The sequence below is a fragment of the Hypanus sabinus genome, chromosome 6, assembly GCF_030144855.1.
Source record: "Hypanus sabinus isolate sHypSab1 chromosome 6, sHypSab1.hap1, whole genome shotgun sequence".
Taxonomy (NCBI): domain Eukaryota; kingdom Metazoa; phylum Chordata; class Chondrichthyes; order Myliobatiformes; family Dasyatidae; genus Hypanus; species Hypanus sabinus.
In genome coordinates, this window is record NC_082711.1 from 162,309,036 (window position 1) to 162,321,299 (window position 12,264).

General features: G+C 42.2%; 1 protein-coding gene across 1 annotated transcript in view; it reads right to left on the reverse strand.

Moving 5' to 3' along the window:
* Positions 1–12,264, reverse strand: part of ankrd13b (ankyrin repeat domain 13B) — a 456,195-nt gene that overhangs the window by 38,631 nt on the left and 405,300 nt on the right. The window contains exon 12 of the mRNA XM_059971419.1: positions 1,012–1,169. Within this exon, the coding sequence (XP_059827402.1) occupies positions 1,012–1,169 (158 nt within the window). The remainder of the gene's footprint in view (positions 1–1,011; positions 1,170–12,264) is intronic.

Below are 12,264 nucleotides of genomic sequence, written 5' to 3' on the forward strand. Positions count from 1 at the left end.
TTGCAATGCTTGGGAAAGACATGAAGGCCACGATAGGTTACTTCAAGAAAACAAATAAGAGTCAAAGGTGAGCCTTGTTCTACTTCAGCACTAAGATTAAATAATAACAAAGGTAGCAAGCCATGGCATTATAATTTATTTTCTTTTCAATTTATACGGGGATAATATTTTTAAAATTCTTGCACTTGCTACAGCACAAATGGATATTCAGTAGGAGAAGCAAATATGAGCTATGAAATCTGGAGTCTATTTCCAAGAGTACCTCTGATGCATTAGAAATAGTTTTAAGTCTGTGGAAGGGTTTTCATCATTCCCCTGAATGGGCAAAATAGGAAATAATTTTGTTGGAAATATTACACCTTGTAGAATATGATGAAGGGATATTAGTGTGAGGCATCAGACTAGTATAAATGTTTAAATCCTTGTTGAGGAGTTGTGTGACTTAACTGCAAACTAGCAAGCTGGAAGCAACAATAATGATGTCTAGCATATTGAACTTTTTTATAGAGCACTGTAATGCTTGGAAATCATGCAGAAGATGACAGGGACTTGATAATTAGCGGTGTTCACACTAGGGAGAACAACTATAGTCCTCATCAGAATCACATCCTGCCAATGTTTAGGAGTTATATTCAAGTTATAATCAACACAGCCTTCCTGACTTTAGATATCACACCACAAACATTGCTTTATGAAGAGGGAAAATAAGATAATTAATTTCTGCTGCATTTTAATCCTGATAATGTCATTTCTCCTTGGGCTGCAAATTAAAAACAGCTGCTGTTTGACTTTTTCCAAGCAATTAGCTCGGGTGTTTGTCTACATTGGCCCATTACCCACAAGGATTCCACCTCAACAGCCCATTGCATTGTCAATCCCCAGCTATCCACGAGAACCCTGTATAAAAAGGCAGCACAGGGATCTTCAAAGTTTACAGTTTATTCTGTAATTTATGTGTTTTTCAGATGCAATCTCCAGGGAACAAAATGGTTTCTTCTTTCACTAACTTACCTATTTTGACGGGGAACCCTGGAGGCAGGCGCAGAGTGATGAAGTCCCTAAGTTTAGCAAAAAGTGCGTTGCTTATTGCCATGAGGTCAATGATGGGAGCTACCTGCTCAGAGAGGGACAGTGGATGATCCTCGCACAACCAGAGCTTTGCTTTAAACCTTGTAAAAATAGAAAAGAAGAGACCTAGATCACCGTTCATTCTTGTTCACTTATACAGCTAGCAGAACAAACTAACATTGGAATCATGGGGCAATGAAAATGCCGCAACTTAATCAGTAGATCCATCTTAATGAACAATCTGTTGACTAAATAAGTCCCTTAGTTAATATCTACATTAACAAAGTACTTTCAAATTAATGAGATGCACATTCTTACCAGGGGAAATAATCTAGTATTCCATTGAAGTATCGGGTCCAACACAGAAAATGCTAAGATAAATATTTCATTGGCTATGTCTGGAATAGAGCACTTTTGTGGAACCACATTCCAGATGTTTTTGCATAATTTAAAATATCACCTTGCTTTGTTTACAAGTCCAGGGACATCTGTTGAAGCAGTGTGTAAACGTTAAACGTTCATAAAGGAATTCCTAACAAGATCATGAAATGCCAATATTATACATTCAAACATCTCATGACCTAATCAGTAAACCAAGGGATAAACAATAAAGAAATTGGCAGGGATTACTTGGCTCTCTCTTTTACTAAATGGGTGAGAAGCAAAATTATCCTCACCTCTTCCACTCTCCGTACACAGTCCACCTGAATATCATCCTCAATCTCAAATTAGGCTTGGCCGTCTCTCCAATGTGGCAGAAACAGTACCAAACACAAACAAATATTTACTCAGTCTCTCCTTTCACAGATGCTAACTGACCAATCAAGTTTTTCCAACATTTTCTGTTTTTATTTCAAACTTACAGCATCTGCAGTTTGGTTTCGCTTTTCATGCACAACAATAATGAGGAGAAGGCGGGAGAATGGGGTTGGGAGGGATAGTACATTGGCCGCAATACTCCATTTTCCTGCTTTATAATTGTTCACATTTTTCACATAAGCAAGCTTCATGACCTTTACAATTTCAGGCTGGTTAGTAATGGGTTTACCCTAGATTTCCAGCATCTGCAAAACCTCTTGAGCGTACACAGGTAGCTTCCCACCAGAAATTGAGATTAAAACTTTGGAGCCTCTGTCATTTTGGTCAATGTCCCGATGCAGGTCGATGGGAGTAGGTAGTCGGCACAGACTAGATGAACCAAAGGGCCTATTTCTGTATTGTACTTTTCTATGCCTCTACTTTAGTCCCACTTTGTTATGCATAGACTGATTGCACCCTAAAACTAAATGTAGGAGGTGAAACAACAGCAAAGGTCTTGAGCATGGTATAATCACAAAATATCAATCTAAAGAGAAGGAAAATCCACAAGATATATATTTTTATTTAAAGTACCCCTTGATGAAGCAAACAATTTATTTTGTTAAAATTAACTTAGTAAAGGACTACACTGATGAAGTCCTGATAAAGGGTCTCGGCCTGAAATGTCATCTGTTTACTCTTTTCCAGAGATGCTGCCTGGCCTGCTGAGTTCCTCCAGCATTTTGTATGTGTTGCAAAGGGTTACACTTAATGGTTTTAGTATCTGTGCAACTTGAAGTTAGTTTTACATTCCCAAACTCTCAAATGGTGTCCATTTAGTCGTAGAATTATGGAGTTCTACAGCACAGAAAGTGGCCCTTCTGTCCATCTAGTCTCTCCCTATTTCTTGCCTTAATGGTTCAATTTCCCTCAAGCCTCACACAGGAACTAGAAAGGCAACTGTGCTCAGAGGCACAGGTAAAAACCAGTCTATGCTAGTCACACAGATCTCAGCAGATCAGGAAGCATCTATGGAAAAGAGTAAACAGTTGACATTTCAGGCTGAGACCCTTCATCAGGACTGGAGTTTCACACGTAAAGCTATTGATGTCTCCAATCAATGTGAAATGTGTCCTGGGTTCGACTTTACAAATTGCCACAGGTGCACAAGACTTTAACATGAGAAATAGCTGGTTCTTGCATCTTGGGGAGATGATGCTATATATTCTCTTCCTGGTAAATTCTTCTGTTTTGGCATCTTCTGGTTTATCGTTCTATAAAAGTATGATGATAAGATAATTCACTTACTTCCAGAAGCAGAGGTCTCCACAGGTATGCTCCAAATGATGAATTACTTTCAATGTGCTGATTTGTAATCAACCATATTATTATGCATAGCTCCAGCTGAGCTGACACAAATACATATGGCCATGGCTAAATAGCTTCCTGCACTACCCATGCTGTAGCTCCATCATTATCAACATAAAATGGAACACATCATGTACATAGGAATATCATGCAATAAACTCGAGGTAACAAAGAGCCATATTGTGTGCAGATATAATTAAACTGTATGCATTTAACTTGACAGATCAATTGTGAGAACTGGCACCTATTTATACACCTGGTAGCCATTTTAATCTTTTGTTAAATATTACACATTGTAATTAGTTAGAGATTTCCTCCTCTTCAAAGAACAAGGTTTCCCTCCCTCTACTATTGATGCTGCCCTCACCCGTATTTCTTCCATTTCTTGTACATCTGTGCTCTCCCTATCTTCCCGCCATCACTATAGTGATAGAGCCCCTCAAGTCCATACCTACCACCCCCTGAATCTCCACATCCAACACATTATCCTCCACAACTTCTTCCACCTTCAAAGGGACCCTACCTCTAAACATTCTGCTTTGTTGAGCACCTCTGTATTATCCAACACAAGGAGGACTTCCCGGTGGCCAAACATTTTAATTCCTATTCCCATTCCCATTCCAACATGTTGATCCATGGCTTCCTCTTGTACCAAAATGAGTCAACCTCAGGAGGGAGGAGCAACAACTTATTTTCTGTCTGGGTCCCCTCCAACCTGATGGTATGAATATCAATTTCTCCTTCCGGTGAACAAAAATTCGACCCCTTCCTCTATTCTCCGCTCTGACCTTTCACTACTTCTTTTCTGCCTTTCATACCCCACTGGGTCCCCTCATCCTTCACTTTCTCCTGTTGTCTCTTCACTCCTATCAGATTCTTTCTTCTCCTGCCCCTGACCTTTCCCATCAACGTTGCTTCACCTATCACCTTCCAGTTAGCCACTTTCCTCTTCCCCCACATTTTAATTCAGACACCTCCCCCCCCCACACTTCCCTCTAGTTTGGAAAAAGAGTCTCAGCCCGAAGCATCGACTGTTAACTCTTTATCACAGGTGCTGCCTGTTGACTTCCTCCAGCTATCTGTGGGAGTTGCTTTGGATTTCCAGCAACTGTAGATCTTTTTCATGTTTGCAATTGTTAGTTATTTTATTATTGGTTCTTTGAAATAGGATTTTTTTTCTTTTAGGTGCTTCCTTTGCTAATTGATGTTTAATTAAACATTCTCATTGAGTGAAATAAGCACTATCTAAAGAGGCAACCAATTATTCCAATATTGATTCAAAGGCTAGGATGATTAATTAGCTTTGCTCATTGTTAATAGCTATGAAAAAAATACTTTTCAGGTAACCAATAACATACCAACTTTGCCTCGCAATGACAATCATTAAAATACACAATCAAACTGCATTTTTTTTTTGTAATGATTGAGGAATATTTGCCAGGAGCACCTGTTACTTATTCTTGCAAGAGTATTTATCACGAACATCCTTTACGTGCAATCTGTACTGGAGTGGGATTCAATCATAATTTTCTGACCTGCAATAAAATGTGCTAAGCTGTCCTGGGAGTGAATAATATTATAGCAATAGTTTAATTTTTTGTACATTTTAGATATTACTCTACACAAAGGAGCAATTGGCTATGTACCAACACTTATGGGCCTTCAGAGTAATTGGATGTAAAATGTTTTGAGATCAGGCACTGAATAAATCCACTGTCTGGAGGTCTTTTTAACTGTATCTTTTAGTGAGATTACATTACTGCTGGCAAATTGGTCAATTTCCATTACAATAAATAAATCATGTGCATGCAAAATTCAATTGTGATTTTTTTCCCCTACCACCCTTATCATGCCTTTGATTTGCACAGAAATACTAAGGGAGAAAGTCTATCAATACTTCATTACAAATCTCTTAATCGCAGCTGTGAATTGTACATGAGGAATCAGCAGAGTTAAATATCTGAAATCCAAACCGCTGACGATGAAACTCATGAGAACTAACACAGTTGAACTCAATTTGCTTTGTCAATAAAACAGCTAACATTGAAGCCTCTGAAGCCAGACCAGCAGTAATCCCCTCTGTCATATTCTAATAATGAGGACTACACGTTTCAATGACTACAGATTTCTCGCTTGATAGTGCCAACTATTAAGGTTGTCATAGATGGGAGTGGTAATGGGAATAAGCTCTCGTTACCTACTAAATGCTCCCAACGGTGAGTGCCTCAAATAGCTTCTGGCAACCAAGTCCAGCTCCTGGCCTTCACATGTGGCTTAGCTGCTAAGCCTGGCAGAACCACATGAGCTTGCTACATGGGCAACAGCTTGCTCTCCATATTGTACTGCCCTGGCTTGTGCATCTAGACAGCCACAGTTGACCCTGACCGACTGACTCGCTCACTCTGTGTCATCCACTATTCCTAAACCTCATGCCCACCCAGCCACCACTGCCTTTACTGAGTTCCTCCAATCACCAAACAATTAACACACTCCCATTTCATTTCAAATATGTGCTTGCATTCTCTCAGAACCCTCACCAGCTTATTATGCATAATTGCCCTTGAAATATAATTCAGAGTAGGATGTTTCTCAACCCACACTGAAATCTTCTTTCTTGACCACACAATCCAAAATCTATCACGCCCACACTGCCAAGGTGAGCGTGTGCTCTAAATCACAGTTTGGTCTCTTCCTTCATTATTATTTTATGTAACTTACACAAATGCAGACATGTCTGGGAAGCTCAATACTTGCTGCCCATCCCCAATTACCCGTGAGAAACAGGACTCTCTCTTTGAACTTCCTGCTGCAGCCCTTTCAGTGAATATACTCTCATCAAAGTGTTTGACAAGAATTTTCAGGATTTTGAGGAAATGACAATGAAGGAATGCTAAATTTTTTCCATATCAGAATGAGATGTGACTTACAGGAAATAATGCACCTGATACATAGAGAACTATGCGTATTTTTCTTTAATTCGGCTTTCTTCACTAGCAGTATGCATATGTGTTTATTGCACACAGAATCACAGAAATACAGTCAGCAATCTGGCATCAGGCCTGTCAATGCCCAACCCTATGTCCCCATCATGAGAGATGGAAATGGGTAAGGGCGGCCAATAGGCCCCTGTACAGCGCATATAATATGTTACAGAAACATTGGTGAATTCCTACCACATCATCGACTTTAGATGGGAGATGGGAGGTCATCAATGGCCTATGCTCCACTTACAGCTAAGGGCCCAAAGAATCTGGCATCATGCCCACTTCAGGAAGGTTTCCTTTCTTGGCTCAATTCAACAGAATCCCGCATCCCTTTTGCCATAATCTACACAGAATCAGCTTCTGGAACACACTTACACAATCCTCATTTTCTCTTCGAAATCTTTCACAGGAAATAAGTGATTTATACTTCTAATTGCATCTCCTATTTTCACAAGATATTTTCTTGCAAGGCACACTTCAGCTGTCACTTCAACCTCCCACTTCCCATTAGCTGACTCACATGTGGGTGTTACATGTGAGCATCATTGTGTTGTTGAAACTGTCTGTCTCCATGGCTTGATTCACCATTTCAGTTTTTGTTACAGTTTCTTCCCCTCCACTCACCCTTAAAATTTAGTAGAATGAAGTTCAGTCATGATCTGAATCCTTTATCATGGCTATCTCAGGAGAAGATCTGGAATGTGTGCCGTTCTCTTGTTTCCCAAAATATTTACTCATCCATGTCATATTATTAAACTTGAGCATCTATGTTTCCTCGGTATCTTTGATCATTTTTACTGATATATTCAATGCACCATTTAATATTGTGTGATATGATGGACTAAGTGTGTGCTTGATACCTTTATTTTCATAATGTGCTTGTATGGTTATTAACATAATTGGGGGCCATTGTGCAAGACCGTGACATGAAAAGATGTTGAATAGAATCTCAATGTACTATTTCAAATGACTATCTGTACTAACAGGTTTGAGAAAATCTGCAGATGCTTAAAATCTAAAGCAACACAACACACAAAATGCAGGAGGAACTCAGCAGGCCAGCCAGCACCTATGGAAAAAAGTAAACAGACAACCCTTTGGGCTGAGACCCTTCTTCAGGACACAATCCTCATTTTCTCTTGGAAATCTCTCACAGGAAGTAAGTGATTTTTAGGAACAGATCGACCTTCTATAGTCCAGCACCATTGGGACCTGAGGAGTGCCAGATTAGTGAAAATGCCGAATTACAAGAGGATCACATTAAGCAATAGCTAAACGCCTCATCATACCTTTAAAATATCATGTAAATCAGTGCAAGTTAGATAATAATGAAACAAAAATATTAAATGAGTAACAAGTGAAATTTTAATGAAGTAATATACTGTACAGGCACAGGTAAAATTAAGGATACAGGTAAATGTACAGGAATTAACTTATACAGAACAGTTGAGCACTTCTGCTTCTAAAGTGAGACGTTTAATATACCTTCAGGCAAAGTTAGAAGTCTGCAAGTGTGGGGTTGTCAGGATCATCAAGATCTTCATCTTGAAAAATGAGTGAAGCGAAGCATCAGGAACGGGTGCTGAAACTGGCACAACAGCCTCTTCAGAAACTGTTGATGATGGTGGCAGCACATCTGGGTGAGCAGAAGCAGAAGTCGGAGAAAGGAGATCTTATATACGCCACATTTCATGCGCCCGCCAGGCAGCCAGAGGTTCGGCGGTGGGCTCTTCCCTCTTCACTCGCAGTTACTGAGGGAATCCTCGTTAGTTTCTTTTCCTCCGCTTAGTAATATGCTTAAATTCAGCGGGTCACCACGTCTGATCTGAGGTCGTAGGCAGAAGAGAACGGAGCGCCGGCTGGACGACGCTGGAGGGCAGCGCGTGACTGCCGGCAGGCGGGCGAGAAGGCGGACCGACCCAGAGTGCGCCAGCTCCCCCGCCGCTGGCGGGTGAGACGGGCGGGTGCCCCGCGGCCATGCCTCATGCACAGGATATTAACAAATGCAGGAAAATGAGCAGGAATCATCTGTCTGTGCTTACAAGAGCGCAACACGTGTACAGGTCTAGCGCAACCAAAACAATGCGCAGCAGATTGGTACGGTGGCCCGGGAAATTTGAAATTACAGTTGCACGGAAAATTTGAACTCAATGCTGGATTATCAAAGGATTACAGGTAGTCGGATTAGTGAAGGTCGACCTGTACTAACTAATAAGTAGTACTATTCGATTATCCATCTCCATCTCACAATAGGCAATATTTAAGTCTTGTTTCCAACTCTATAAAGGTATATGCTGTCTTGGCACTGCAACATTAAGAGTACACTCATGTACTAGCCCAACACAAACCTTTTCTCTCAGGCTTAGTCATAGTATGATCTTATATCATCATTATTCCAACTCGGTGCATCATTTGAAACATTTTTGATATAGACTTTTCAGAATGATGTCATCTAGTGTCTTCCTGCCTATTCTCATTACTACAGTCAGAAAATACCATTGACACCCTTGTTTGTGAAGGGTTTATTTATTTATGCATTGACATATAGAGTGGAGTAGACCCTTCCAGCTTTCTGAGCCGTGCTGCCCAGCAATCCCCCAATTTAATCCTAGCCTAATCATGGGACAATTTACAGTGACTGTGGGATAAATCCGGAGCACCTGGAGGAAAGCCGCGAGGTTACGGGAAGAACGTACAAACTCCTTCCAGGAGTTTGAACCCGAGTCGCTGGTACCGTAAAGCAATTTGCTAACCGCTATGCTACAGCGCCGCCCACATCACACACCTGATTTCTCATACTTAAGTATTTTTTTATCTACTTAGAGATACTGTGTGGAACGGGGTCTTCTAGCTCAGTGAGCCACACCACCCAGCCACCCACACTATTTAATACCAGCCTAATTGTAGGACAATTTTACAATGACAAATTAATCTGCTAACCGGTCCATCTTTGAACTGTGGGAAGAAACCGGAGCACCTTGAGGAAACTAGCATGGTCATGGGGAGAGCATGCAGACCCCTTACAGACGGTTCCGGATTTGAACTCTGAACTGCAATGCCCTAAGCTGTAATGAATCACTACTTTGACACCAAGAAATCGCATCTATAGTCCTATTTTGCTTGGAATATTTGATTGTGTTGTTTTACTGAGATACAGCCATTGCTGGAATGGCCAAATTAAGACTAACAATTGCTAACAATTCCCTTTTCCCTTCTCCAGCTCTGTATCCCTTTTGCCAATCACCTTTCCGGCTCTCAGCTTCACCCCACCCCCTCCGGTGATGTAAATGGAGTTGCTTATATCACTTACTGAAACACCTACATCATAATTTGAAGCAACAAATGCAAGTGTTAGCATAAATTTTGGTGAACTAACAAAGATTTCCAAGACCTTTCTAAAAGAAATTACTACTTTTTTCCCCAATTCCATTTTCCTTCTTTCTGTTTTTAGAACATCAATATTTTTGCCAGATCTGGTAAAAAAAAATTAGAATTTTACTTAACCACGTTAGGCACAATGGCATAGTGCTATACTTACAGCATCTGCTGTCCCACAGCTCCCACAACCTAGATTCAGTCCTGACCTTTGGTTCTCTCCATGTGGATTTTATGCTTTTATTAATAGTAGTTCAAGTTCAAGTTTATTGTCATCTGACTGTACGTATATATAACCAAATGAAGCAGCATTCCTCCAGATCACAGTGCACCTACACAACATATATCACTCACAGCACATAAACCAATATACAGTATTATAAGTTAATAAACTATAATTGAAAATGCACGTGGTAAAATGTAGCATAGGTAGACAGTAAATAGCTCGCTGTCCTAGTTTTTTTTAGCATGTCGCACCAGACTGTCAGCCATTCTTGTCTGATGCGTGGTGTCAGGATTGGTCTCCTTTCGGAATAACCGGATCACGATATGAACGTTCCTGACTCGAACCTTTTTTTTTTCACGAGGCCGACTTACTAGCTCGACGCTCAACCCAGCACAGATGGAAGGCGTGCTCGGGGGGCAGCCCGACTTGGATTCGAACTCGGGAGCCTTCGCTCCGGAGTCTGGATACCACTCCCAGTGACAGGACCTCAGTGGTAGCAGGGTATACATTAGCCTCACAGTCTGAGGGAAGAAGCTGTTACCAATTTCTGGTCCTGATGCTTCTGTACCTTGTTGCTGATGGTAATGAGTCAGAGAAATTGTGGGATGAGTGGTAAGAATCCTCAACGGTGCCTGTTCAACATTCCCAGTAAATGTCAGCGATAGTGGGGAGTGAGACCGGCTGATCCTCTCTGCGGCTTTTACTGTCCCCTGTAGGGTCTTGCAGTCTGATGCCTTGCAACTTCCATACTGCACAAAGATGCAGCCAAACAGGACACTCTTGATGGTGCTCCTGTAAAAACACTGTTACAATGGGGGCAGGGAGCCTTGCATGCCTCAGTCCCCTCAGAAAGTGTAGACACTGCTGTGCCTTCTTGACTAGTGAGGAAGTGTCGTGGGTCCTGGTTAGACTGACCGTTATGTGTACACCAAGGAACACTGTGCTCTTCACTCTCCCCATGGCAGAGCCATTGACGTGTAATGGAGAATGGTCAACCTTTGCCTTCCTGAACTCCACAATCACCTCTTTTATCCTTTCCACACTGAGACTCTGGTTGTTGATCTCACACCTCTTGACAAGCCTCTTTACTCCTCTTTGTATGCCAACACATCATTGTTGATGATGAGGCCAAGGACTGTTGCGTCATCAGCGAACTTGATGCGGTTTAAGCTGAATCTGGCAGTACAGTCATGAGTCATCAGCAGCGTGATTTGCAGCGGACCGTGCACACCACGCCAGCGGGCACCAGTGCTCAGTGGGATGGAGCCTGAGCTGGTGCTGCCATCTCAAACTGGCTGGAGCCATCCTGTCAAGACCCAGTTACAGAGTGGGGACCAGCCTCTGAGGGATGATAGTGTTGAACGTCGAGCTGAAGTCGATGAACAACATCCTGGCGTACAAGGCATCATTTTCTAGGTGGGAAAGGAAGGAGTCAAAGGTCGAGGCTATGGCATCATCAGTGGACTGGCTTGGGCAGTGGATGAATTAGAAAGGGTCAAATGTAGCTGGAAGGTGGATTTTATATGATCATTAGCAGCTGCTCAAAGCACTCCATGATTGTTGAAATCAACGTCACTGGGTGGTAATCACTTGGGCCAGTTACCGTTGCTGCCTTGGGCACTGGAGTGATGGAGGCCGCCTTGAAGCCTGCAGGACAATGGACTATTTCAGAGAAATACCATATTAAAAATATCTGTTAAGACCAAAACACATAGGAGCAGAATTAGGCCATTCAGCCTATCGAGTCCGCTCTGCCGCTTGATCATAGCTGATCCATTTCCCTCTGACCAGGTATGTTGTCTAACCTTGCAGCTGGCTGGGGTCCGCCTCACTCCAGCTGTGACCAGACAGGGTGCCTGTTCCTCAGGAAAAGAGGGGGCTTTCCTTCATGACACATCATTCAATCGGTCAAATGGTGCATAGAAAGCTTTCATCCTGTCAGGAAGGGAGGTGTCGCTATTGCTGATAGGCAGGGTGGACTTGTAATCGGTATAGCTTGTATACCTTGCCACATGTCCCTGGTGTCACAAAGGTGTCTGTGGATTTTCTGTGTGTACTCAGGCTTTGCTTTCCCAATGGCATAGGAGAGTGTAGCATTTGCCGACCTTGGTGTCGTCCTGTGCCCCAATCTGAAGGCAGCATCCCGATCCCTAAGTAGTGCACGAACCTCTGCCATCAGCCATGGTTTCTAGTCTACCCTGGCAGTGCAGTGTTTAAGCACGCTGACACCCTCAACGCGCTTTCCTATGTGGCCAGTCACCGATTTTGCGTATTCAATACTGACGTGATGATCGTAGGCAGCCGTCTCCCTGAATATGCTCCAGACCGTGCTTTCGAAACAGTCCTGCAGGGCTGAGGTGGCACCTTCTGGCCAGGCCCTGATCTTCCAGTGCAGCCTATTTGACTTGATTAACTAGTGGTTTCTATGTAGGGATTAGCAAAATG